The 26,765-nt window shown below is 49.8% G+C and overlaps 1 protein-coding gene across 1 annotated transcript in view; it reads left to right on the top strand.

Moving 5' to 3' along the window:
* Positions 1 to 26,765, top strand: part of SLC24A3 (solute carrier family 24 member 3) — a 524,237-nt gene that overhangs the window by 47,683 nt on the left and 449,789 nt on the right. The window contains exon 2 of the mRNA XM_062203807.1: positions 21,047 to 21,175. Coding sequence (XP_062059791.1) covers positions 21,047 to 21,175 — 129 coding nt within the window. The remainder of the gene's footprint in view (positions 1 to 21,046; positions 21,176 to 26,765) is intronic.

Here is a 26,765-nt window from a genome sequence, read left to right as displayed (position 1 = left end):
CCCAGGCAGCGGGCCTTCCTGGGCTGCCGTGTCCAAGACAGCGTTTTAGGAAGGCAGGATGCAAGAGGGCGTGTACCAGGGGCACAAGTGGTGACTCCAGGGTTGTGGGTCCTGTCATTCCTGGGCAGTGCACTCAGCAGGTCCCCTTCCAATTGAGTAAAGCCAGACCCTTGTGGCTTGTACAACAACTGTGATGACAAGGAGCCATAATTCCAAAAGGAAGGAAACCTTTTTTTTTTGGTCTTCCTGACTCATGCCTCTAGTGTGTGAAACCTCATGGGGGTGGCGGTGGATGTTCTGTGGCGGGATCCTGTGGCTCCCATGGTCCATCTCAGGAAGTGGAGACCTCCCAGGGAGGAGCTGGGACCCTTGGCTGGCTCCCCCCTCCCGCCCCGACTTCTCAAGGCTGTGGCCTGAGCCCTGGAGACACACTGTGTGGGTTCACACTGCCTGTGCCTCTTCCTAGCCCTGGGACCTTGAGAAAGTTGCATAACCCTTTTGTGCTGTGCATTGTTCCCCTTTTCACTGCAGGTGACAGTGATGATGATGGTAGCTCCCACGCAGGGTTGTGAGAACTAAAAACCACCAAGGGAGACTGTCTGGTGTTATCACGGCTGCTGTCTGCATGTTTGCTTTTACTGTCAGTAATTCCTGGACTGTGTACAGAAGAGAGGGTGCACCTGCCCTTGCCCAGAAGTAGCCTCCGTCTTTGCCTCGCTGGGTGGGGATTCAGGGACAGTAGTGCTTCCCAGAGGTGGAAGATCAACGACTCTTGATTCTCGATAGGATTTCCTAGCCAGGTGTCTTTGCCTCTCACCTTCAGGACACCCTGCAAATCAGGGGATGGGTGTGCTGTCCCTCTGCCAAGGGGCCCCGAGAGCATTGAGGGACCTACTCGTGGGGACCCACCCGTTTGTCTTTTGTTGTCTCTTAACTTCTCTTGTCAGCAGGTGCTTCCTTTAGGGTGCCTGTGACCTGGTGGCCCCAACCCTCATCCCACTGGGCCTCTTCTCTGCTTCAGAACCTCCTGCTGACCAATAAGACTTAGAATGTGGAGGGAAAAGAGTGGGCTGCTGTGCATGTCTGCTTAGCCAGATGCGTTTGTGTTTTTCTCCTCTCGCTCTGGCGCAAAGCACCCATGGCAAGGAAGCGGGTGGAGTCATGGGATGGGTCCAGCAATGCTTGGGTTCGGCTCAGATGTAGCCACTGAGTAACAAATGACACCTGGCCAGGAACTGTCTTTGCAGGGCTTTCCTGGGTCCCTGAAGAAGGACACCAAAGCTGTGCCACCCAGAAGGGGAGCCGTGAGCCACACATGGCTGCGGAGCACTGGGATGTGCTTGGATGATGGCTTTGGAAGTCGATAACCTTTGTTCATTGCTGTTTCGTGTCCACATAATAGAATATTATTCAGCAACGGAAAGGGATGGTGTACTGACATTGCTACAGATTGGAAGAACCTTGAACAGGTCAGGCTGAGTTAACTAAGCCACTTACCAGAAGCCATGTGTTGTGTGATTACACTCAGATGGCGTGTCCAAAACAAGGAGAGAGAGCGGATTAGGGGCTGCCTTGGCTAGGCAAGGGGGTGATGGAGAATGATGAATGATAGTGCAGAGTGTCTTTCAGGAGCAACAAAAATATCCTCCAGTTAGCCTGTGTGGATGGTTGCGCAACTTTCTCAATATCCTGAAAGGCATCACTTAACCATACACTTCATTCACATTGATGCCTTTTATGGCATACAAGTTGTATCTTGATAAAGCTGACAAAGTAACGTATATGATCATTACATGTTGAAATGACAGTAGGTGGGAATGCAAACGGGTTAAGCCACTATGGAAGTCAGTCTGGAGATTCCTCAGAAACCTGAATATAACCCTACCATACAACCCAGCCATACCACTTCTTGGAGTTTACCCAAAGGAAATTAAATTGGCAAACAAAAAAGCTGTCTGCACATTAATGTTTATTGCAGCTCAATTCACAATAGCTAAGACCTGGAACCAACCCAAATGCCCATCAACAGTAGACTGGATAAAGAAATTATGGGACAGGAACTCTATAGAATACTATACAGCAGTCAAAAACAATGAAACCCGGTCATTTGCAACAAAATGGAGGAATCTGGAAAACATTATGCTGAGTGAATTAAGCCAGTCCCAAAGGGACAAATATCATATGTTCTCCCTGATTGGCGATAACTAACTGAGCACCAAAGGGGAAAACTGTTGACGTGAGATTTATTTATTTTAAAGAGTTACAGAGAGAGGTAGAGACAGAGAGAACCGTCTTTCAATCCGCTGGTTCACTCCCCAGATGGCCATAACAGCCTTAGCTGCACTGATCCAAGCCAGGAGTCAAGAGCTTCTTCCGGGTCTCCCACGTGGGTGCAGGGGCCTGAGCACTTGGGCCATTCCACTGCTTTCCCAGACCATAGCAGAGAGCTGGATTGAAAGAGGAGCAGCCGGGTCTTGAACCGGCACCCATATGGGATGCCGGCACTTCAGACCAGGGCTTTAACCCGCTGTGCCACAGCACCAGCCCCGTCACCTGTTTGTTTTTGCCCCTTTAACATGTGTGCTTAGAAGCTCTGGAACTGCCTGCAGGTCTCACTCTTCACTTCTCTTTGAACATGGCAAGCACACCCTCTCTGAGAACCTTCCTGCCTCCGAAATTAGATTCTCACTCAAGACCTTCCCCAAGCTGGGACTCCTGATGCCTCACGGTGATCATGGCTAAAACCTAACTTGAATAGGCTGTTAAAGAGGAATCCTGGATGGAATAACAGAGTTATGTCAGGTAACCTAAGAGCCGGGCTGTCCATCCGTCCGTTGCCATGAGCCACCTGGAGCCAACTGTAACCGTGCCCTGAGCAGTTTTTAAAAATGCACAGCCTGATCCTGAACAGCACTTTCCTTACTTGATCTTCCTCTGGGAATGCTGACGAGAGGGCTCCCTTGGAGCCTGGCTGTGCCCACATGGGCCTGGATTCCTCACATCACACATGGTGCAAGGACTCAATGTCAAAATGCAAATCTTGGCCCCTCATTGCACCTAGAAGGAGCGCTGAAAGTGATGCTGGGCCACATCTTTGGTTGTTAGTTCTCTTGCAGGAATTATTTATCAAATGCCTGTGCTGTTTCCTGCCCTCGCTGGGTGCTCCAGGGAGAGACAGAGCTCCAAGTTACACGTCAGAGTCCTTGAAAACCAAACCAAACCAAACCAAACCAAACCAACCCATCAGACTCCTGGTTGTGGCTCGTACGTCCACAGTGAGGACGAGTCTGTCTGTTTTGCCCTTTTCACCTGCTTCTTGCGGGCTGGTCAAGAGTTTGAGCGCTGGCCCACCTCTGTTCTCAGCACCTGCACCTGTAGCACCCTGTGGGCGATGTTGACCTTGCGGTATTTTACCTCTCTTCTTACCTATTTTCACGTACACAGTTGGGGCAAACCTTCAGCCTGGGGTGGAGGGAGAGGTCTCTCTCACCCCCAGACACCTGCTCACTAGGCTTTTGACCACTTCCTGCTACATGAATGCTTCTCGCCCATTTCAAAGTTTAGGCGGAGGCACAAGGAAGGGAGGACTTTGTGTGAAAGCTGCTTTGAACACTTTTCCAGGAAACAAGGCAAAAGCGAACTTGTCTGGGTCCTTGGCGTCTTTTTGGAGGAAAAGTAGCTGCATGGAGGCCTGGTAGTAGAATCATTAATGACTATGCCGATGGAGGAGTGAGCTTTTACTTTTCAGTAGCGTTTCCACTAAGTGCAAGGTTTCCAGAAGTCTCCAGAGGAGGATACGCGGGCACAGGGCTGGCATGGGGCTGAGCAAGCACAAGACGAGGCCAATGCCTTTGGGAATCACGTTGAGGCTCTCTCTCATCTTGGCAGCAGCTCAGCAGAGAAATGAGCCGTCTCATTCGGAGATTCTCATTTTAACACCAGCACAGGGATAGGCCCTGTCTGACAATTAAATTAGTGAGTGTCCCAGTCACGGTGATATCCTGAGGAGGGATGGAAAACAGAGCTGATAATTTGTTTCTGAGCCAAATGAGTTCGTGGTCTCCCCAGAGGGGACGCTGGGCTGGTAAGGTTCTGCTTCTGAGAGAAGCCCACTGCAGCCCCCAATGAGAAGAGGTGATGGACTGGGGGTCTGGAAGCAGGTGAGAGGCTCGCTGGTGCTGGGACCTTCTGCCTCCACCATGCAGGTGGGAGCCTGGGTTCTGGGACCTGCTGCTTCTGCCCACCTGACATCATAAGGTGTTTAATTCTCAGCCATGAGTGTTTATAATGCCCTTACCACGGCCACCACATGGCACTCTGCTGATGACCGCATGGGCTCCACAGGCCCTTAAGGCACAGAGGGCGTGGTGTGGGCAATGCATTTATTAATTTCTAGTCCAGGTTCTTATTTCCGGCAGAGACAGAAATACTAAGCGGAGACTGGGATTGTGTGTCAACAGAAACAAAAATTTATTTGGCAGTGTGGGAATAAACATACACTCACCCCCACGTGTGGGCCGCCCTACCCAGAGAAATGCACAGCATGAATGCGCCGAGGAGTTGTCCATTAAACCAGGGAGAAAGGAGAAACCCCAAATGCTGTGTGTCCGAGACGAGGAGAGCAGCAGAGTGGAAAAGCTCTATGCGAGCACAGGGAAGACGGGCGTGGTACCTCCAGGCTCTCCTGCTTTCTCATATGCACAGGTCCTGGATGCAATAGATGCATCATGGGAAGGCGGGTGCTTTGATTGACAAGTAGGAGGGTGCATGGGGCCTGGAGTGGAATCGGGAGGGGACTAGGAGGGGACAGTGGCTTCTGACTCCATGCTCCTCAGACCCGATGAGCTGCCTGCCTATCCAATATCAGGTACAGTCTGAGCCCAGTGCCCCACTGTGTTTTGGAATCAGCAGGATGGTGGGACACACAGTGATCACATGGCCAGGCAGACCACATCTGGAGGGGTTCACGGTATGTGCCAGACTCCTTGCCAATGCCTTCGTCTTTTTTTTTTTTTAAGATTTATTTATTTATTTGAAAGAGTTACACAGAGAGAGGAGACAGAGAGAGAGAGAAAGGGAAGGAGGGAGGGAGGGAGGGGGAGAGAGTGAGAGAGAGAGGTCTTCCATCCACTGGTTCACTCCCCAGATGGCTGCAACAGCTGGAGCTGTGCCGATCTTTGAAGCCAGGAGCTTCTTCCAGGTCTCCCATGCAGGCACAGGGGACCAAGCGCTTGGGCCATCTTCCACTGCTTTCCCAGGCCATAGCAGAGAGCTGGATCGGAAGTAGAGCAGCCGGGACTAGAACCGGTACCCATATGGGATGCAGACACCTCAGGCCAGGACTTTAACCTGCTGTGCCACAGCGCTGGCCCTGCCTTGGTCTTTCTTTAAATCACTCTGGTCACCTTGATCCTGCCAGGGCAGCCAGAAGCTGACCCTATACCCAGCACTGGCTAGAGTCAAGTCCATTATAGATTCTCAGCTCACAGGAGGTGACTCCATGACAAATGGAATTACAAAATAGGTTTATTTTGGTGCAAGAAAATGTTGGTGTCCAGGTCTTCCAAAGGCCTTCCAAAAGTTTGTAAAAATAGGGATTATGGGAAAAAATCTTGTTTGGATGTCAGCATTTTTTTTCCCACCAAAATAAGCTTATCTTTAAATTCCAGCTTTCCATGAACTTTTGGAAGTATTCATAGCTTGTGCCCTAAGGCAAGTGGCTAGACTGGATTCTGGGCTGTGGATTTCTCATTTTAGAAGTGGGGATGGCAGCACGCAGCTCACAAGGTGAAGTACTGAGGTGCAACGAAGGTACGCAGGCCATGCCAGATGGCAGATGGGATGCCGCAAGTACTCCCGAGGGCATACCTTTGTAGAAAACCCAGCACTGCATCTCACAGAGGCGGGAACTACTAAAGTGCCATCTATATATATATATATATTTTTTTTAACAGTAGTATTGTGAACAGTTCTTGTTGTACATTGAAGCAAACTCAAACCAAGGACAGAGGTGCCAGAGATTAAGAACTGATTTTTCAGTTTACAACCTGTGTATCTTCCACGTGAATGTGTGACAAGAGCTGTCGCATTTGCCTGCCTAGAAGAGAGGTTCTGGTTCATGAACGTTCCATGAAAGACTGGAGCCACAGCAGCTCCGTCCTCTTCCTCCATCCTTTGGAGAAGACCTGTGGAGCTTCATGGCCATTGATGATGCTGGTGATACAGGACAGGGCTCTTGCGACTGTGCCCTCCCAAATTAGGTACCCCCTCTGGCGTGGACAAACAGATGTCTCCTGGTGACTTCCTGTTTGTCATCCAGCAATGACATCTTGACATTGGAGGGCAGGGGGATCAAGCCACGTCACGCATTCAATGGGAAAGTGAGTCAAGGGGGCCTTGGAAGCAGGGGATGGCAAGGAAGACTTAGTCCAGACACTCAGAAGCCCCAGCCCCTTGGGAGGCTCAGCACCTGCTTGGGTGATTGGGACAGCGCCAGAAGCACTGTCCAGGCACCATTGAGTTGCATGCAGGCAGGTGTCTTAGAGAGATGCAAGTTCATACTGGGGCCTGCTCACCCTTTTCCACCCTCCTCTGCTGCAGGTTAGAGCTGGTTGTTAGGCACCCTGTGGTGCCTGCTCTCTCTCTCTCTCTCCACATGAATCCAGTTTGACCTGATGGACCGATGAGAAGGGGATTCAGGGACTTTGTGCTGAGTGTCCACTGCGTATATTAAAATTCTCCCTGTCCAGGGAAGCTGACATATGGAACGGTTTGCATGTGCACAGGGCCAGCCTCTGTGAAGATTAAGTTCACACAGGTCAGAAAGCCGCAGAGCAGTAATTTGGGCCAGGATGTGATGTTTCTCGTGACAGTGCTTATATCCTCCTAGCAGAAGGCCCAGGGTGATGCATCACTCATGATGCTTCAGGCCCTCAACAGGGAGGAAATGCAGGGCTGGCGTTTGTCTCCGTGATCAGGACACCCGCATCCCATGTCAGAGGGTCTGGGTTTGAGTCCTGGCTCAGCTCCCATTCTAGCTTCCTGCTGATAGACACCTGAGAGGCAGCAGGTGATGGCTTGAGTGATCGGTGGTCTGTCACTCACACTGGGGAACTGCCCCCTGGCTTTGACCCTGTCCTGTCTTGTCCTTTGTAGACATTTGGGGAGTGAACCAGTGGGTGGAAGCTCTCTTTCCCTGTGTTGATTCTGTGCTTCATTGCCCCCATCCCCCTGCCGTGTGTGTGTATGTGTGTCCTGTTGTGGCCCCTCTCCCTCGCTTCTTCTCCTCCATCACTTTGAGAGACAACAAAAAGGCATCTGGCTTCTCTTTTTCCTTTGTGGCTCCCTGTTAAAAGTTCTTACTGACCCTGGCTGGTGGCAGCTGTGCTGGATGAGGTATCTCAACAACATTCGGAAGGGAATGGCCTCAGGTGGCTTTGGGAGACACACTGTGGGTTGGAGAAAAGGGAGCAGCCTGCACAGAGGGGCTGAGCAGCCCTGGGCTGGGGTACGCCTGAATCCCAAGCGCTGAGCATCACATTGTTTGCAAGGGGGACTGGGAGTCTGCACTGGGTGTCCGTCATCACAGTCAGGAAGGTTTCATTCACAGAAGGTGAATGAAGCCAGGGTCCCCAGGCACATCCTTCATCAACAGAATTACACTTGGCCTTCATATCCACGGGTTCCACAGCCATGGATCCAACCAACGGTAGATCAAAAATACTACAAAAAAACTTGCATTGTAGTGAATGTGTGTAGACTTTCATTCTTGGCCTTATTCCCTAAACAGGACAGCGTAGCAACTGTTTACATTGCATTACATTGTCTCAGGCATTACAAGTATTCTCAAGATATTTAAAGTATACAGGAAGCTGTGTGTGGGTTGCATGCAAATACTGTGTGGTTTTATATAAGGCACTTGAGCACCTGTGGATTTTGTATCTCTGGGGATCCTGGAACCAATCCCGCTCCAGATTTTGAGAGACAATGACCACGTACTAGTAGGGGGAGTGTAACGTGGGATGTTGCCCTCAGCCTGGATGGTTAGAAGGAAGTCTCCCACTGTTCAGGCCACACGCAGTGGCCAGAGAGCCCCCTTAGCCACCACCTGTCCGTCTCCAGCTCTATCAGGTCCTCCCTTCCCTCCTCTCCCTCCCTCTTTGTGGGTCTCAGACTTGGGACTGAAACTAAGCGGCCATGGCCATAGAGCCTCTCTTCCTGTCCATTCGACATAGTTACCTCCTGTTGCTGGTTTCCGTTTCCAACTTGGACGGCCACACGCAGTCACTTGGCCCTAGTTCCTGCTCTCGCTCTTCTCACCCTCTCTCCCTCCTGGAGGGTCCTGAAACTTGGTACCTTTGCAGGGAGAGGTCCAGCCGCGGTGGCAGAGCAGGAATCGCCCTGCATTGCTTCTCTACCCTTGGCCCGTCTGCGTGGAGGTGATTTTACTGGAGGCCTGAATTGAGAAAGCTTAGATCGAGGGACAGTTCTGTGGGGACAGAGGCCCAGCGGCAAATTTTATATACAGACTTGGGAACAAATTGGACTGGGGGAGCACAAGCAGTGGAAATGGTAGTGATTTTGAGAAACCCAGTGGTGTAGCCTGGTCAGATTCTACTCATTTGGATGCAAGAAAGGGAGTTTTAGAGAGAATGGAAAGAATGGGCTTGGCAGGTTTGCAGGGGTCAAGGGCACTGGGTGTGTGGAAAACAGAGCCATGGAGAATGGGCCAGCAGAGCCCGAGGAGTGGCATGTTGTGCAGCAGGGACAGCAGGTGCCACTGGAAGCTGGGATCTCCAGACTGCCTATTTATTTAGAAATGATGTATCGTTAATACTGTACTGCATGTTATTTAGACACATATATAATGATTCATTCTGTATTTCTTTTTTAAAAAAAGATTTATTTATTTAAAAGTCAGGGTTACGGAGGAAGAGGGAGGGATCCTTCGTTTGTTGATTCACTCCCCCAAAAGGTTCCAATAGCTGGGACTGGGCCAGGCTTAAGCCAGGAGCTTCCAGGTCTCCCACATGGGTGCAGGGGCCCAAGGGCTTGGGCCATCTTCTACTGCTTTCCCAGGCCATAGCAGAGAGCTGGATCGGAAGTAGAGCAGCCAGGACTTGAACTGGTGCCCATATGGGATGCCAGCACTGCAGGTGGTGGCTTTCCCACTACACTAGTGTCGACCCACATCCGATATTTTTAAATATGCAGAAGCATAAACTTAAGGGAGAGAAAATAAAGGTGAAATAAAATATTTAAAAATAGTTGTTGTGCTTTTTAGCAGAACACAATATTTTTTTAGAATTGCTTTCTTTTATTTTTAAAGATTTATTTATTTATTTGAAAGTCAGAGTTACACAGAGAAAGGAGAGGCAGAGAGAGAGAGAGAGAGAGAGAGAGAGAGAGAGGTCTTCCATCTGCTGGGTCACTTCCCCAGATGGCCGCAATGGCTGGAGCTGTGCCAATCTGAAGCCAGAAGCCAGGAGCTTCTTCCAGGTCTCCCACGTGGGTGCAGGGGCCCAAGGAGTTGTACCATCTTCTACTGTTTTTCCAGGCCATAGCAGAGAGCTGGATCGGAAGTGGAGCAGCTGGGACTATGAACTGGCGCCCATATGGGATGCCGGCACTGCAGACGGTGGCTTTAACTGCTATGCCACAGTGCCAGCCCCCACAATATTTTGATTTTACTAAAATATTATAATACTGGTGTTATATTTATGAGTATGATTTGAGGACAAATGATGGAATATACTCAACCACTCTAAACAGCAGTTCTGTACGTTGAGACTCAGCTATTTGAAGGTCTGCTTGTTTTAATTTAAGGCTCAGCTCATTTTCATACCGAAGTCTAATGAATTTCCTACCTAGAGTAGACAGTTGACCAAGATACATGGATATAAGTGGTAGAAAAGCACCACAAGCTATACCAACTAAATTAAGATAATTTCAATTTCATACACCGATTATGCAGAGAGACTTCTGTTAACATCTTGCTGTTTTTCTGGTTTCAGTTGATTAATCCTAAAACTTTTCAGAAAGTGTTATAGTTGCATATTTTTTTTTGACAGGCAGAGTTAGACAGTGAGAGAGAGAGAGAGAGAAAGGTCTTCCTTCCGTTGGTTTACCCCCCACATGGCCGCCACAGCCAGCGTGTTGTGCCGGTCCGAAACCAGGAGCCAGGTGCTTCTCCTGGTCTCCCATGTGGGTGCAGGGGCCCAAGCACTTGGGCCATCCTCCACTGCCTTCCAGGGCCACAGTAGAGAGCTGGACTGGAAGAGGAGCAACCGGGACAGAATCCGGCACCCCAACCAGGACTAGAACCTGGGATGCCAGCGCCACAGGCGGAAGATTAGCCAAGGGAGCTGCGGCACCGGCCTATAGTTGCATATTTTTAATAAATGAGTTCAAAATTGAAAGCTTTGGAGTATTATAAATCAGATTACATAATTCCCTTTCCCAATTTTAAGGTGAAACATATAAATGTTTTTAGAATCTCTTGAATTTTTATCCTTTTTTAGAGAAGACAACAAAATTTCTTGATTTTTTTTTTTGTGAAATAGAGCAAATTTCTCTATAGAATAAATTCTTTAGAAAAACAGCTACTTTTTCACTGGTTTTTAAAATGTTGTCTTAAAATGTTGTGCACCCATGCACCCGTGTGTGTGTGTGTGTGTGTGTGTTGGGAGTTGGTAGACGTTGTATGTTCTGAAAATATCCATTAGGTACATACTAAGCAGGTGGGCAGATGTCTTGCCAGAGAAAGGTTAGCATACTTATAGCAGTTGTGTTTATTTTAAATGAGAGAAATGCATAATTCATATGTAAGGTCAACAGGTTTTTTTTTTTTTTTAATTCTTTCCCAAAAGATAGTGAGCATCTGTGTGATATAAAAAGAGTTCCTGAGCAGCCCCCCAGTAACCTGGGCCAGTTGCTCACCTGAGCCCATGTGAAGGGCCCTGTGCTGCTGTCCCCCCAAAGCAAGGGAGCTAGGAAGGCACTGTCTCCTCGGCCCCTCAACTGCTCTGGGCCTCAGCTGCCCCTCTGGTACGTTGATCACAGAGGGTGCTGGCAGGGAGACTGCGTGTGGGTGCTGTTGCCAGCCTCTGTATTAAATATGTTCTTCAAAGTCATCTTGGTAATGATGGCATATGGTGCAGACACGAATGCTCTACTCTTTACTTCTCACTGTCCAGTAAGTCACGTGGTCCCCCCTCTGCAGTGCACACTTCCAAAGGCTGGGGACCTGGCTCGCCAGTGACGGGACCCTACCTGGAAAAAAGAATAAAAACCCGAGCTAGTCCATGTCTTTCAGCTTTCAGGTGCAGTCATCGAGAAACAGGGAGTCAACCTTGTCAACAGTCCCAAGCCAGTGATGGCTCTGGCACTAGAATTTCAGGTCCCCGGGTACCTTAGCTGGTGAATTTCTATTCCCAGAAGCCCTGCTGCCTTCCCATGTAACCCTCACATGATTCCTTGATCAACCTGTGTTGTTTCTGCTTTACATCCCAATTGGGCAATGCTTCTACGTCATAGAGATCTTGTTCTACGTCAATGCTTCTTCGTCATAGAACAAGATCTCTACGGCTCTTTTGTCTAAGAGGCTTGGGCTTGTACTAGTCAACTGTTAGTACAGCGAGGTACCTGAGGCAATGGACTTTTAGAAGCTCATAGTTGTGAAGGGTCAAGTCAAGGCTGGGAGACCCTGTTGATGTGGCCTCTGGGGAGGGCAGCAGAGGGCGATGGTGGCTTAGGGTTAGGGTTAGGGTTAGGGTATGGGCCTTATCTCTAGCGAGGAACTGGGTGGGAGAGGAGGGGAGTCTGGGCCCAAACTCTGGCTTTTGTAGCAACCCTCTCATGAGAACGACCTTCTGAGAGGATGACCCCAGTGAGGACCTCCTGCCAGGCCCCACATCCTGAACCCTGCAATTGTATTCAGTGTCCACCCTCTTGGGACCTTTAGCTGACCTTTAGCTGAGACTTGCACGGGTTAGGGACCAGATGGCATTCAGGCCGCTGCAAGGCCAGCTCTTAGTGCTGGTGACCGTTTCCAGCCCCTCTTGACCAGCAGGTGCACCTGTTTTTCTTTTTCCCAGGAAAAGATGGAGGTCAAAAGAAAACAAGTCAAACCCCACCTTCTCCTCTGTCCTGGGAGAGTGCTTGCTTACCTCTGCCTCTAGGCCTCTGCATTTTTCATTGCCTCCCCTTGTCCCTTGTCCCTGATGTGTGCCAACCCTTGTCTAGACAGTAGCTACATGGGCTATTTAAATCTAAGCTTACATGAGTGAAGATTAAGCAGCGTTAGAAATTCATCTCCCAGCTTTATAGCCACAGGTGGCTGGTGGCTGCCATACTGGGCAGTGCAGGTGTAGGGCAGTCCCGTCATTGCCCAGAGAGGTCTTTTGGACAGCAAGGTCTAGATTGATAGCGATAGTGTTAGGGGTTTTCTGCTTTTGGAAACGTGAGAAATTCTCTTGGGCAGCATTTTAGGATCTCAGAAGGGGATAGCCGTCTACCCACCTGCCAGATGTGTCTCCATTTAATTTCCTAAACTTCCTTGGCAGGTTAGATGCTGGGACAGATGGTCGAGGGAAAGCCCAGGGAGGATAACAAAGGGCATTTGAACTGGGAACTGCTACCTAAAAAGTGACTTCAGTTTCAGAGCCAGGGATCCACGTGATGCTGTTGAATTATGGGTGCACTTGTTGCCATCTGTCCTTCCTCTTCTCCCCCCCCACCCCTTCCAGCCTTATAACCCTTGAAGGGGTTGCTGTGAGGCCCACAGCACAGATCCCAGTGGAAGCTGAGTTGAAAAGTGTGCATTTGGGATCATGGGAGCAGGTGGTTACTGGCTGACACAGTGCCCTTGCCGCCTGAACACCATGCGGGTCATTTCACTTCCCTTCACTAGGGGCAGTGGGCACAGTGTTAGCATTTGCTCCTGAGCCCTGTCCATTAATCTAGGAGACTCGGCAGGTGCCTGCTTTGGGGGGGGGGACATTAACTGTAGGTTTGCAGTGTTACTGCATGAAGACAGAATGTCCCTTACCACCTTACCACCCTCATTCTCTCTCCTGGAGTGCAGAACCACAGCCACTCAGAGCATCACCCTCAAGACCCCCTCTCCTCCCAACCCTCCCTCCCCTCCCCTCCCCCCACTTCCCTTCCAAGACACCTGTTGTGATCCACTGGGCTGCTCAGTCCAAGCAATTGGATGTTCTTGGGAGTACTCGGAGCCCCTGCAGAATGCATTACCCAGAACTTGCCATTCCTTTCTGAAAAGCAGCCCAGTCGAGGCATGCCTCGCGCATGCGTGCATCTTAAAGCATACAGTAAAGCCCCATTTCTCAGTGTGCTGCCTGGGCCAGCAGCACTGGTATCCAGCGGGAGATTGTTCAAACTATGGATTCTCAGAGCCTGCTCCAGACCTGCGTGCTTCGCATCTGCATTATTACAAGGTTCCTAGGCTCTGTGCACCCACATGAGTTAATGTTTGAGAGATATTTTAGTTTCGCTACTGCAAGAGAAGAGATTTGGGGCATGAAACCACAGGATTTTCTTTCTCACAGACCTGAATGCTGGAGGTTACTCCCTGGTCTGCCCAGGTGGCACACTAGTGAGACACAGTGGCTGTTGCATTTCAGGCCAGCTGGGGAGGTGGGGTGGGCAAGACTGGAGACACGGTGGCGAGCAGAACAAAGCAGGAGGCCAGGGTCCTTGGCACTTACAACTGAGGTTGGGGCACGAGCAATGGAATAAAGACCCCGGTTTCAGTGAGGGGGTCCTGCCAGATTTGGGAAGGCTGCCTGGAAGAAGCGCTTCCTTCTGGAAGCAGTGGGGGAGCTATATGGGCTCCCCTACTTTGTATCAGTCTCACAACTCACCTGGCTTGAGCTACCCAACAACCAGGACAGGATCTGCACCTGGGGCCCAGTTGGGACTCTCAGCTCAGCCCTCTGGGCAGTGCCTTATCCCCAAAGCCACCATTGCCAGGGCTGCAGCCTCTGCCAGCGTGGTTGGAGCCGTGTAGGTTGGGGCCCGTGGAGGGATCAGTGTCAGGTGGGATGCCGTGGGTGAATTTGCACAGGAACTGGGAGAGCTGAGAGTGGTAGCTTAGGCGTGAAGTGTCTTGGGATCGCGTGCAAAACTTCCTAGATGCACGTTCCAACTCGGGCCCAGCTCCAAGTGGTGCCGATGCTGCCGCGTGCCCCTGTGTTCAGAGGGCCAGGCATGCGGCAGAGTGCCCTCTGCCATCAGACAGGTAGCCGGGGATGGTCACCCTCTCCCGTTTTTCCCTCTGAGAGGAAGGGAGGCCCCTCAGAAGAACAGAGCCCCTTGGTGGGATTGAGCCTCAATATATTTCTGCTCCGATTCCCAAGACTGCAAAGAGACTTCAAGGGGGTATGAAAGCTGCCGCCTGCGAGTGGCTTGGCTGAGTCAGAGGGAGAACTTGACCTGGCCCACCGGCTTCTTAGAATCCTCTTGATCACAGAACACGGTGTTTAAACAGCCAGAGGAAGAGGGATCAGGCCTCTCTTCAGCTTGGCCTTCTTCCCCCAGCCAGCATCTCTGTCCTTCTGGAAGCTTTGAGGCAGATGAGGGGAACCCGTGCCCGGTCCAGCTCCTCCTTCCCCGGTGGGTGTGGGGAGCTGGCTTGGGTGGGGGCAGCCTCTGCACTGTGTCATGCCCCCTCTGCAAGGACCGTGAGCGATGCAGAGGAAAGCTCTCGTTTCAGCTGGGAGGCCCCTGTGGCCAAGGCCAGGGGTGCCCCTGCTCCGGCACCACCTGCAGAGGGTGAGAATCGCCCCCATGCACCCTCCCTAGACTCGCGGGATGGGGTCAGGAAGGGGTCAGTAGTGGAGGGGTGCTGCCGCTGGCTGCTGGCTTATGCACACCCGACCTCCAGCCCCAGGGTGAGACCCCAGGGACTACAGACTGGAGGCAGCTGTGTAAACTGTAGGATTGGGGTATTTATAGCGGCGCTGGGGAGCCTGAGCCAGCGACTGCCTCCATTGGCGCAGTTTCTTATGCCTGTCGTTGTGTTTTCTGGACATCCATTCTTTGGTGTCGCCTGAGTCAGACTCAGGTTGCTTCTCTGCCTAAGAGGGCGAGACTGGTGCCACCGATCTGTGGGTGATTCAGGATAGCAGCTCTCTCCATCTGTTTTCAAAAAGCAAAGCAGAATTCTCGTGTAGAAGGCAGGGCAGGGAGAGTTGGCTCGTGCTCACAGAGGGAGCCCTGGGCTGGGGGACAAGGTGGGACGACAGCCATAGGTTTTGGAGTCACCAAGCTGTTGGGGTCCTGCACCCCATCAGCAGCAGAAAAATGGGCTGCAGTTCCCATGATTGGATGGAGTGGGATGGCCCAGGTGAGGCGCACGGCACAGTAGGGGAATGGCATACAAGGTGTTTCTGCTGGGGCTGGCGCTTGGCCTAGTAGGCTAAGCCTTTGCCTGCAGTGCCAGCATCCCATATCGGCGCCAGTTCTAGTCCCAACTGCTCCACTTCTGATCCAGCTCTCTGCTATGGCCTGGGAAAGCAGTAGAAGATGGACCAAGCCCTTGGGCCCCTGCACCCACGTGGGAGACCCAAAAGAAGCTTCTGGCTCTTGGCTTCAGATTGGCTCAGCTCTAGCCATTGTGGCTATTTGGGGAGTAAACCAGCAGATGGAAGACTTCTCTCTCTGTCTCTCTCTCTCTCTGTCTGTAACTCTACCTCTCAAATAAATAATTAAATAAAATCATAAAAAATGCTTCTGCTGCTGATTGAGCTGACTTCTTCCTCTCCTGCCCATCTATCCAGGGGTGGGGAGGAGTTAATCCCTTCCACCAGAGGGTAGACAGCCCTACCTCCCTGCAGGGTCTGGGACAGGACTTGGCAAGGGCTGGGAGCCCCACGGGACAGGGCTGCATGTGGGAGTCTGTGTTAGCCTCAGGGTGAGGGTTGGGAGCTGGGTCTGTGTGTCGTGGCACCCAGGAAGACCCTTTGATGGTACCAGAAAGCCCTGGGCTCTGCAAGCCCCAGTCTGGAGGAGGAGGAGGAGGAGGAGGAGGAAGTTGGGGGTGAGAATGAACGGGGAGGGGAGTGAGAGCTTGGTGGAGCAGCAGAGGCTGAGCTCAGCTCTGTAATGGAAACTTGGCGTGTAGCCCCTGCTCTCTTCCCTTCCTTGGCCCGTGCAGTTTGAGTCTTGGCGTGAGAAGTGGGCTTCTTCCCCTGCTAGCAGCTGCCTGCCCCATGTGCCCTGTGCCTTCCTGTCCCCTAGTCTCAGAGCCTGCAGGCAGAGGGGCCACCTCTGCCGGTGACATGGGACACAGGAGCCTTCTCCTCACCTCCCCACGACTGCTTTCCCTGACTAATTAGGCCAACATGCAACGTCCAGGGCCTGGCAGACGAGGAGCCAAGAATGCCGTGGACAAGGGCCAAGTGTTTTTGTTGACATTGCTCAAGTGTAGCTTTGCAGATCGGCCTCTCTGCAGTAGCGGAGCAGCCAGAGGAAGCTGGGGAGGTGAGCGAAGAGATAGCACTGACCGCGGTGGACCCCTGTCCGTGTGTTCTTCGGCCCCGCACCCTCTGCACCTGGTCCTTCTCCTTGACCATCCTCTTTCCCGTTTCCCAAAATGTAACAGCACGAAGATCTTCAAAAACTTCATAGAAAATGCATTTTCTGGAAAAAAAAAGTAGGCTTGGGTTTCCTGCATTTTTGTACCAGAATGAGGTTATCTTTTAATTCCTTTTTCCATGAACTTTTTCAGGTACTCTGATGTAACCAACCATCCGGGTCATGACCAATGGGACGAGCTTTGTCTCTAGGAAATTAACAAGGAGCACAGAGCTACGTGTAGTGCAGGGTGGGGTTTCAGAACCATCTTACTCTTTAGTTGGTGGTGCTTCCATGGGGTGATACTCATACTTCACTGCTCTTTCTAGTAGTTTCTACGGGAAACAGCCATCCTTGAAATAGGTCCAAGTGAAACAGTGTTGACCTCTAACCTATTATAAGGTACAAGGCTGCATTACTGATCTACCCTATGTGGCTGTGTAATGCCACCGGGGTGGATCTCATCCTAAGGATCTACCAAGAACTTGACCTTTGGGGTCACAAGATCTGGATTCAGATCTCCATCCTGCCACCTGCTTGCTGTGTGATCGTGGGAAAGTGATTTAATTTGTGTGCATTCCAGTTTCCTTATTTGTGACATACAGCTGGTATTTCTATGTTGTGAGGCTCCAACGTGAAAATCACAAAGTTCAGGCCGGCACCGTGGCTTAACAGGCTAATCCTCCGCCTTGTGGCGCCGGCACACCGGGTTCTAGTCCCAGTCAGGGTGCCGGATTCTATCCCGGTTGCCCTCTTCCAGGCCAGCTCTCTGCTATGGCCCGGAAAGGCAGTGGAGGATGGCCCAAGTCCTTGGGCCCTGCACCCGCATGGGAGACCAGGAGAGGCACCTGGCTCCTAGCTTTGGCTCAGCGAGATGCGCCGGCCGCAGCGGCCATTGGAGGGTGAACCAACGGCAAAAAGGAAGACCTTTCTCTCTGTCTGTCTCTCTCTCTCAGTATCCACTCTGCCTGTCAAAAAAAAAAAAAAAAAAAAAAGAAAAGAAAAGAAAATCACAAAGTTCTTCATATGCAGTAGACTCTTGGGATAGGGCAGGCAAAATAACTAAATGGGGGCGGTGGGGAGGGTGACTTGGCTGTGGAGTGGCTCTGAACTTAGGCTGAGCTGGTCACTTCTGCTCTTGCTTGTTTACTCCACAGGTAGGTTGACCCTCGCCAGACCCAAATGCTCTCCTGCCTCACCAGGAGTTTTGTGGGGACAAGGGAACCAGAGTAGGATGTTGTCTGCATTGCTTTCCTCATTCTCATTTTGCCAGACTCTGGTCTCTGTGCTGTTTGATCGGAGGGCACTGGTCAAGGATATTTTTGTTGAGATAAAAGTTTGTAGGTTTTGGAATCTGGAGGTGCTGTCTTAATAATCTCTGGTTCCTGAAGATATTGAATCATTATGTTTTAAAAAAATCCTCTAATTTTCTGCTAGGATAGTTGGCTTTATTTTTACATCTCTTAATTGGTATCAGCTTTTCTCTTAGAATTACAGAACCGTGGAAACTTGGCCTAAGAATGAACGTTGGAAGTCACTGGAAGAGATTCTCTTTCTTCTTTGCAAATCTTTAGGGTCTTCCCGAACCTTAGTACTGCAGTAACGCCAGGGCCATTCTCCAACCCAGGTCACAAGAAGGGAAGAATGGCTGATCTACAGAGCTCTGTATGACTCTGTAGATTCCATGCAGGCTGGCACACGCCACTGTGCTCTGCCGATGTCACGTTGATCCAGCCTCTTCAGCACACACTGGAATTGTGCACCTTCTGCTACCTGCATCTCATTGTCTGAGACCTTTTTCTGGGCCCCAGAGTCCACCTTGGACACTCACGTGGCAGGTTGGACATGCTTATGAATGAAGGGCCCCTGGGAACATCAAGCCTTCAGCTAGTGGCCAACCAAGTGAAACCACACACATCCCCATGTCTCCTCATCCTGTGGGTGTCTGAGATGTGTGTCTACACTGGCTCTCTGACACTCATGCCTTGAGTGTCTGAGATGCATGTCTACACTGGCTCCTTGTGCTCTCCAGAGCGGTCAAGCCCCCAGTGAATCATTCTGGCTGCTGGCCCGAGACGCGTGCTCTGTTTGCTGGCCCCTCTTCACTGTCTCACCTCACCATTGTTCTGCTGATTCTTCTTGGGATCTCCTTCCCCTGAAGCCACCTGCTCAAGTCCTCCTCCGAGGGGTTGCAACTGGGATGTCCAACCTGGGGCAAAGAGGATGCCTTCTGTACCCTTTTGGATCATTTATGATAATAGAGTGTTACATTCACATCTTAGGACTGTTTGTGGGCGTTAAAGGCTGCTGATCTTACTGTTTCATTTCAAGAATTCTTGAAAATTTTTCCTGTTGCTTGTCACCACTTTTAATCATAAGAAGCAACCGCCCAGGTTAACCAGAAGGTTACTTTCACTTGGAATTATCTTTGGTAATATTCTGACAGTTTGGCTGTACAGAGACATTGGCTGCTGTAGAGGTGTCTGTATTTCAGAGTCTAAAGTTGTTTATTCTGGTTGGGCTCCACATTCTATGGTTCTGGGGGTTTTTTTGTAAAAGAGGTTCTTTCTGGCCATTATCCACAAGTTGCCATTCTGCATCTTGATAATTTTACATCTAGGAGCAGGGGCTACATTTGCGGGAGACCTTGGTGTGTGCTCTGCACACACTAGGCATGTCTCGGTTGTCTTGGCTGCTTGGAGAAGACGTCCACAGGTGTCACGATTTCCAGAAACTCCCGTGAGTCTCACTCTATGTATCAAATGGGGATGATGTTTTCAAAATGCCTCCTGAGCGCCCATTCCAAGGTAACAGTGGTTGGTGTTGCGGGAAGCAATGGCCACACTCTCCCTCTCTTTCCTGAGTGGTGTCATGAGGGTCAGACTCAGCAGTGAAGGAGAAATCATTTGAGAAACCACACATCAACCACCAAAATAGAGGAGCGCATGTCGTGACCTTTGGCCCCTCACTGGCCTTTGCAGACAGCATGTGCCTGTGGCTGGGTGCACCCTGGAGGACCACTGGCCCCATGAATTAGGCTCTTGTCTTATACTAAGACCCATAATCTGATGGTAGTCACCCTGGACACTCAAGAGGTAGTCATTGTCTATGCCAGGCCCCTAGATGGAGTCATCTTGGCTTGCTCTCTCCATCTCCCAGGGAGCTCGTGGCCCCAGGCCCTATCAGTTCTCTGCCTTTTTTCTTACCAGATTTGTCCACAGGGGTCAGACTGTGGATTGGTCTTTCTTGAAATTGTCTTCCTGCTTAACCTTCTATGACACCAGATCCCCTTGTTCTTTTTCTTTCCTGTCTTGGTCCTTTGCCAATTTCATTTACTCTGCTTGTTCTCTGGAGGGGTCTTGGGTTCCCCAAGCTTTTTTTTTCTTCCATTCTCTTTAGTCTCCACCTCCTCTTCTAGGTGAAGCCACCCATACATCCGTCGCATGCCCTTCCCTGTTTGTTAGTGTCTGTCCTGACACTCTGTAGCATTGCTGTCTCCCCTGATAGGTCCCCACTCAACACTAACATGGGTAGCACAACTCCCTTTGGATGCTTTGCACGCCCTCTGAATTTAACACATCCTAAACAGAGTGGACAGCACCCTCGGCCCTCCCTGGTGTGTTCTTCAGTCCCTGTTCTTTCTCTTGGCACTTCCATCCCCACTGTCACCCAGAGTCCTGGGCACTGTGAAATGCGCACCCCGCTAACATGCATTGTCCTAGTTTGTGACCTCATCTCTTGTATGTTAAATGCACTGTGTTGACCTCACTGCCTTGTGATTTGTGGCTGGTGAGATCGTGCCTTTGCTTGGGGATCTCCCAGAGCGAGTGTTCAAATGCAAGCAGTTGATTTGGGAGGTGGTTCAAGGAAATGCTGGTTGGGGTCGATGTGGGTGAGCTGGAGCCAGCTCATACTGGCTTAGTGGAGCTGATTTGCCCATGTCTTTCCAACTGTATTATCAGTGGCATCATGTTGATAGCTTGGTTGGACACCTAGGGAGTATTGACACCAGGGAAATTGCCGGTAGCTAGGGAGTTGGTTGTGAAGCATTTCCTACACGCACATGTCATTGGGAGCAGGGAATAGAGACAGAGAAGGGATAGGAAGTAACACAGTGTGCTTTGTCAAGAGACTTCTGCTGTAGACAACTGAAGCCTAATGCCATGGGAGAAAGCTCTGGAATCTAGTTGAGAATACACATCTCAAAGTCATCCCACTCAAGTGCCGAGGTGCGTATGCACCAGTTTCTGCCTGTCTTTGGCTTAGGGCTGCCTCTGTTGGGTGCAGTCGTGTCCAGCCATCAGAAGCAGGCTTTAGGCAGTGAGAGGCAGGTGATCTCACCCTACGCAGTTCGGAAGGATGTTCCCTGGTGAAGGCACTGGCACCCAGTGTTACTAATGGCTGAAACCCAGCTGCTGGTAACCTATGGTTGTCATCTTTTTCTCCCTAGAGCTTGACCTCATGGACCTCATCGGGGAAGACAGAAAGTGGATGGTGGGGAGGAAGCTAATGCAGGTGAACGACACTCTCACTTTCGAAGATGCAGGACTCCGGAGCAGCAAGAACTGCACTGAGCCAGGTAACATGGCAGCTGCGCCCCGGGCACCGGCTGCCTTTTTCTTTGGTCATGGCCGTGGAAGAGCCAAATGCTGTTTTTTGTTTTTTGTTTTTTGTTTTTTGTTTTTTTTGGTGGTGGTGGTTGTTTGTTTGTTTGAGTTCTGATCTCATGAGCCCTTAAGAACATCTAGGGCAGGTGTCTGAGAAAACTGAAGGTGAGATGCCAAGAGATCGTCACAGTGTGTTTCTACCTCTGTTTTCCTTTCCTAGCTGGGAAGAGGTAAGTCAAAGTCAGTGATTCTTCTGATTCTGGATCCACGTCAAGCATGGAGGCTGGTGCTAGGCTGGCCAGGGAGAAACTGAGGCAAGAGGATGCTGAATCAGGGTGTGGACGTTTGGTGGCCCTATGGAGGTCCTCCATGGCTGGTTGCTTGTCTGGAGCCTTGTTTCTGTCAACAGTGGATGCACAGGATTGGGCAAGTCCTCACAATGATGACTGCTGTTCCTGGAAGAAGAGAATTTCGTCTGTCAGTTGATGTCTTTATTACTGGGCCTCTCCTCAGAAAGATGGGCCACGTTGTACCTCTCAAATTACTGAACTGTTAAGGAAGACAAACCCAAAGGTCCTCACACCCCAGGGAGATGGCGAGTTCCCCTCAACAGTGATGAGGTCCCCAAGGGTTGGAGCAGGAGTCGGTAACTGTGACCTGGAAAGGGCCAGGCAGTAAATATGTTAGGGTTTGCAGGCCACATATAAGGGGTCTTCCAAGATTTCATGGAAACTGCATATTATTACAAACAAGTATCCACAGGTTTCTAATTATTTTTGTACCAACTATTAATTCCATTGTTATGAACTTTTTGAAGTTCCCTCATACGGTGTCAGTGTGTATAATATATTCCTTTAAAAAACTCTTTACAGTGCTTTCGAAATTGTGAATCCATTGTTGGTTCACAAGCTGTACCAACACTGGGTGTGGGATGTGTTAGGTGTGCGGCCACATCCGCTGCCCTGGTGCAGATACCACAGCTCTCTGGAGTTGCCCTTCCTTGTCTCATGGGGACTTGGATCTCGTTTATGCCCCCTTCAGGCGCTTGGAAGCTCAGGGACGTGTCGATTCCACACACACAGACCTGTCCCAGGGTCATCGTAAAGGATGTAAACAGCCCTTGTTGCAAAGAACCACAGGCCTCTGAGTTCAGGAGTGTAGGAAGTTGTGTGTCTCCTCTTTTGGGGGGAAGGTGACCAGAAGGGCCCTTCCCCACCATACCTAGGGTCTTTAACAATCAGCTCCCAAGCCAAGTTTTCTGGAATTAAAAATAGACTTCCCTCACCCCTCCAAAAATCCCTACAAAATCTCTGTTCCTCAGGCTGGAGGACTTAGAGGCTACTATAGCAGTTAGTTCAGCATGCCCATCCTTGAAGGCTAGGGGAGCACATGGCCAGCTCTAGTAGCCAGCAATGCAAGTGGCCACACAGGGTTCCATTACCCGAGCTGTGGCAGCAGAGCCATGTGTGTTATCAGAAGAGGCATCACACGGATGGCCGAAGCGCTGCACCATGAGTCCTGTTGGTTGATCTGGTCCTGTAGTCAACATCTTTCCTTCAACAAATAGGTTGATGGTGACTGGGATGCTACAAGGCAGGAAATACCGTAGTAGTAAGCCCAGTTGTCACTTCGATATGGGAAAGAATGGATCAGAAATGTGTTGGATTTGGTCATGTGTTTGTGGGGGATGGAGGGCGTCTGTCCCCTGTTGTCAGGGTTGTGTTTTGGGGGGAAGGGAGTGGTCTCTGTGAGTGGCTCTTTGCTCAGTGTATTAGGAAGTGCTTTTTGCAGAGTGACAGGTGACAGATGTGGAAACATCCAGTGTATTGACAGCCATTCCAAAGGAGGAAATGAGTCAGCTGCACAAATGGCAAAGATGAACACAAACCAGGTGCCTGCTGGGGTTGGCAGAGACGGACTGAGGAGGGAGGAGAAAGGCTCCACGAGCGAAGTGGGAGAAAGTAAAAGAGCTCAGACAGACTGTGTGGAACAGGCCCGGAAAGGACATGGAACCAGGACATGCCCTTGGTGTCCCCACCTGGAGGCTAAAGGCTTGACTTCCGGGATTCTTGGCTCTGAACCAAGTTCTGTAGGGAAGAGGATCCTGCCTGCAACAGAAAGAGTCCCATTCAAGTCCTAACACAGCAGGGGCTGGATCAGAGCCTGTTTCCTTCATGACTCCTCTCTGAGACCACCTCAGACTGCTAGGGCCATTCCCTTTTTTGAATGTTGTTGGTTTAAAAGGTCTCTAATTGTGCTGTCCAATAAGAGCAATCAATGATGATTCAAAGTAAATTCTAAATAAATTAAATTGTGGGGCCAGCATCGTGGCGCAGTGGATTAAACCTCCACCTGCAATGCCCGCTTCCTTTATGGATTCCAGTTTGAGTCCCAGCTGCTCCACTTCTGATTCCAGCTCCCTGCTAATGCACCTGGAAAAGCAATGAAAGATATCACAAGTCTTTGGGCCCCTGCCACCCATGTGGGAGACTTGGATGGAGTTCCAGGCTCTTGGCTTTGGCTTGACCCAGCCCCAGCCAGTGTGGCCTTTTGTGAAGTGAACCAGGGGTTGGAAGATCTCTTCTCTCTCCTCTTTCTCTCTCTCTCTCTCTGTGTCTCTCTCTGTCCCACTTTCTGTAACTCTGCTTTTCAAATACAGAAATAAATCCATAAAAAGTTAAAAATTCAGATACTTAATTGGACTACCCACAGGTCAAATACCCAACAGCTGCTTGTGGCTAGTGGTGACCATGATTGGACAGCACAGACTGTAGACCATTTCCCTCTGCATAGCACGGACTGTTACACAGGCTGGTCTTGAACTTGCAGCTGTCTTTGGAGAAATCTCTTTCCAGCTCAGCTGCAAACATCTCAAGGCTGTGGAGGGATGTGTCAATCTCAGTGCTCCTCTCTAACTCAGTCTTGGAGTCATGCTCATCTGATTTGAATCCCAGTTTAGAGAAGTAGTGTCAGCCTCTCTCTAATTCTCTGTCAAATCAAGGTGATTATTCTGACCTTTCAGGATTGCTGTGAGAGTTGATAATGAAGTCAAAATATACAGTGTAGGAGCCAGTGTTTGATAGCTGTGTCGTAGGAGCCTACTGATGAATTTCAGTCTCTCTGCTGGGGACTCCCTCTCCCCATGATGGGTGGGTCACGGTGCAGGTTTCCTACAGCAACATTCTGTAGAAATGGGCAGATATGGCCTCAGGTGGCCCTGCTCCATGGTGAAGCTGAGTCTCAGCCTCTCAGACGTAAGCTTTGAGGAGCAGGTGCGTGGCAGTGAGGAGCATCAGCATTGGCCTCTGCTGAGTCACCTGTTTCTGACAACCGCATACTGGAAACCTTGTCAGAGACCCACAGGGCCCCATTGCCTCGGTGCCCTTCCCGGAATGCTGTCAGGGGTCTACTGCTCAGCCTTTTTGGAACGTATTTTATGCAAGAAGCAAAGAGTCCGAGCACTGATAAGGTCCTCATGGAGAGTTGCAGTTTTGATAGTATTTGTCTTTCCTGCCTTTAACTTATTGTTGGGTGGAAGGATTGAGCGGGCATGAGCCAGGGGCAGGGCCATTGGCCAGACATCTCCCAGTTTCCCTTATGAGCCCGATTTGCCCTAAATATCGCTTGTTCTGGTTGAGTGGTGGTGTCTGCTCTCAACACTCTTATGTGTGGAAGCTAAGAAGGGAACCCCATGTTTCTGGTCTCTCTCCTGCCTTTTGGTGAAGCTTTAATTAGCAGTCATCTACTTAATAGGATGCCTGTTAAGGGGATGGTGAGGGTTCACCCTGTGCTTGAAGGGGCGATTACACGGGAACTTGAGTGTTTGGGGTGTCAGTGTGTGTCGTGGCCATGTGAGTAATGGCATTGAGCTCACTGGAGGAGTTTGTTGGGCAGCTATCATGAAGAACACCTGTGGCCACTTCTGTTGTCCTTGGCACCCTGGGCTTTAGAGATCTTTGAGTAAGGCCATGGACCTCGAGGACTGGAAATAGAATTACCTCTAGTGTGGTTGTATTCCCTGTGGGAATTTGGGGCTGGCCTGCTCCCAGATGTTCATTCTCTCACCTAGGAAAAGTCTTGGTTCATCCCTTCTGTTGCTCGAATCCAGTGGTCCAAGATATTCTAGGAGAGTCACAAACACCTCCACCCCAGGACACATACTTTCCTTAACAACTTGAGTTGGGAAAGTTGACGCTGTATCTCAAGCATGGAAAGCCAAGTCACTGTGGCAAAAAATGACCTACATGAAAGATCTCTGTAAGTGAGATCTCCATGGAAAGAAGAGGCCATCAAAAAAGGAGGTACCTTTCTGTGAAGGGAGGAACCGACTTCCACTTTGTGGCCTTGTCCAAATAAGGTCAGAGTTTGTGAACTCAAGAGGCTTCCATAGCCTTGGCAGCTCATGACAAGAGCCTCGAATGATCACTGACATCATGAACAAGAGTGTCAATTGTTAATTCAACAACAGGAGTCACTGGGCACCTGCTCCCTATGTAGGACCTCTGTTCTTAATATGTTGTACTATGTGAATTAATGGTAAAACTAGTACTCAAGCAGTACTTTATACTTTGGGTGTCTGTGTGGGTGCAAACTGTTGAAATCTTTACTTAGTATAGAGTTGATCTTATGTATATAAAGATAATTAAAAATGAATCTTGATGAATAATGGGATGGGAGAGGGAGTAGAAGATGGGATGGTTTGTAGGAGGGAGGGTGGGTATGAGAGGAAGAACTGCTATAATCCAAAAGTTGTACTTTCGAAATTTATATTTATTAAATAAAAGTTTTCTATGAAAAAAAAAGTTGATGCCATTCTTCAACCCCACTTCTGTTTCCTCTGTCCCTCTCCCCCTCCCTCCCCTTTCCCTGTCCATTTTTCTGAAACCCAGGAGGCCAGAGTCCTCCGTTTGTGGGCCCAGGGACACCCAGGGTACAAGGTCCTGTTGCAAAATGCCAGTGCTGTCTGTGACATGTGGCAACCCTGAGATGGCACAATCTTTATATGTTTTCTCTCACTGTAAGGATATATTGTTTTATACATTTTAGATGTTTTTAAAAAATTGAATTTTTCTTCTGTCTCTCAGAGACCTGACTTTGGTGGAAATTTTTGATTTTTTTTTTTTTTTGCCTCCAGAACTGCATAAAACAAGACTGACCTCTGGGTTCCAAGTTTTCTGCAAGCATTCCCGCTCTCTGTGAAGTTTTAAGGTTGTTTTCTTAGCCCGACACTACCGATTTCATCCGCAGTCTGGAAATGTAGCGTTGTCTGGGCAAATAACACTTGAAATTGTTTACCCAGATGACCTATTAAGGGAAATTTAACTTTGAATAAATTTGATCCATGGAAAATTAAGTTAGCTCGATGTAATATTGAGGGTGGTGGACAAGTGCAGCAGAAATGAATTCTTTGTAATATTTATGTGTACATTTTGCATAAATTTATGAAGACACTTTGCTGGCTGCCTCCAGAAAACTATCTTCATTTGGATTTCAGCTCTTTGATGTTAAAAGGAAAGGAGTTTTTCCTCAAAGTGCTTTTTTCTAATAGGCTTTGGATGAAGG

This window comes from Lepus europaeus, chromosome 10, assembly GCF_033115175.1.
Source record: "Lepus europaeus isolate LE1 chromosome 10, mLepTim1.pri, whole genome shotgun sequence".
Classification (NCBI taxonomy): Eukaryota; Metazoa; Chordata; class Mammalia; order Lagomorpha; family Leporidae; genus Lepus; species Lepus europaeus.
Note: the sequence above shows the minus strand (reverse complement) of the source record. Positions and strands in the feature narration are given on the sequence as shown.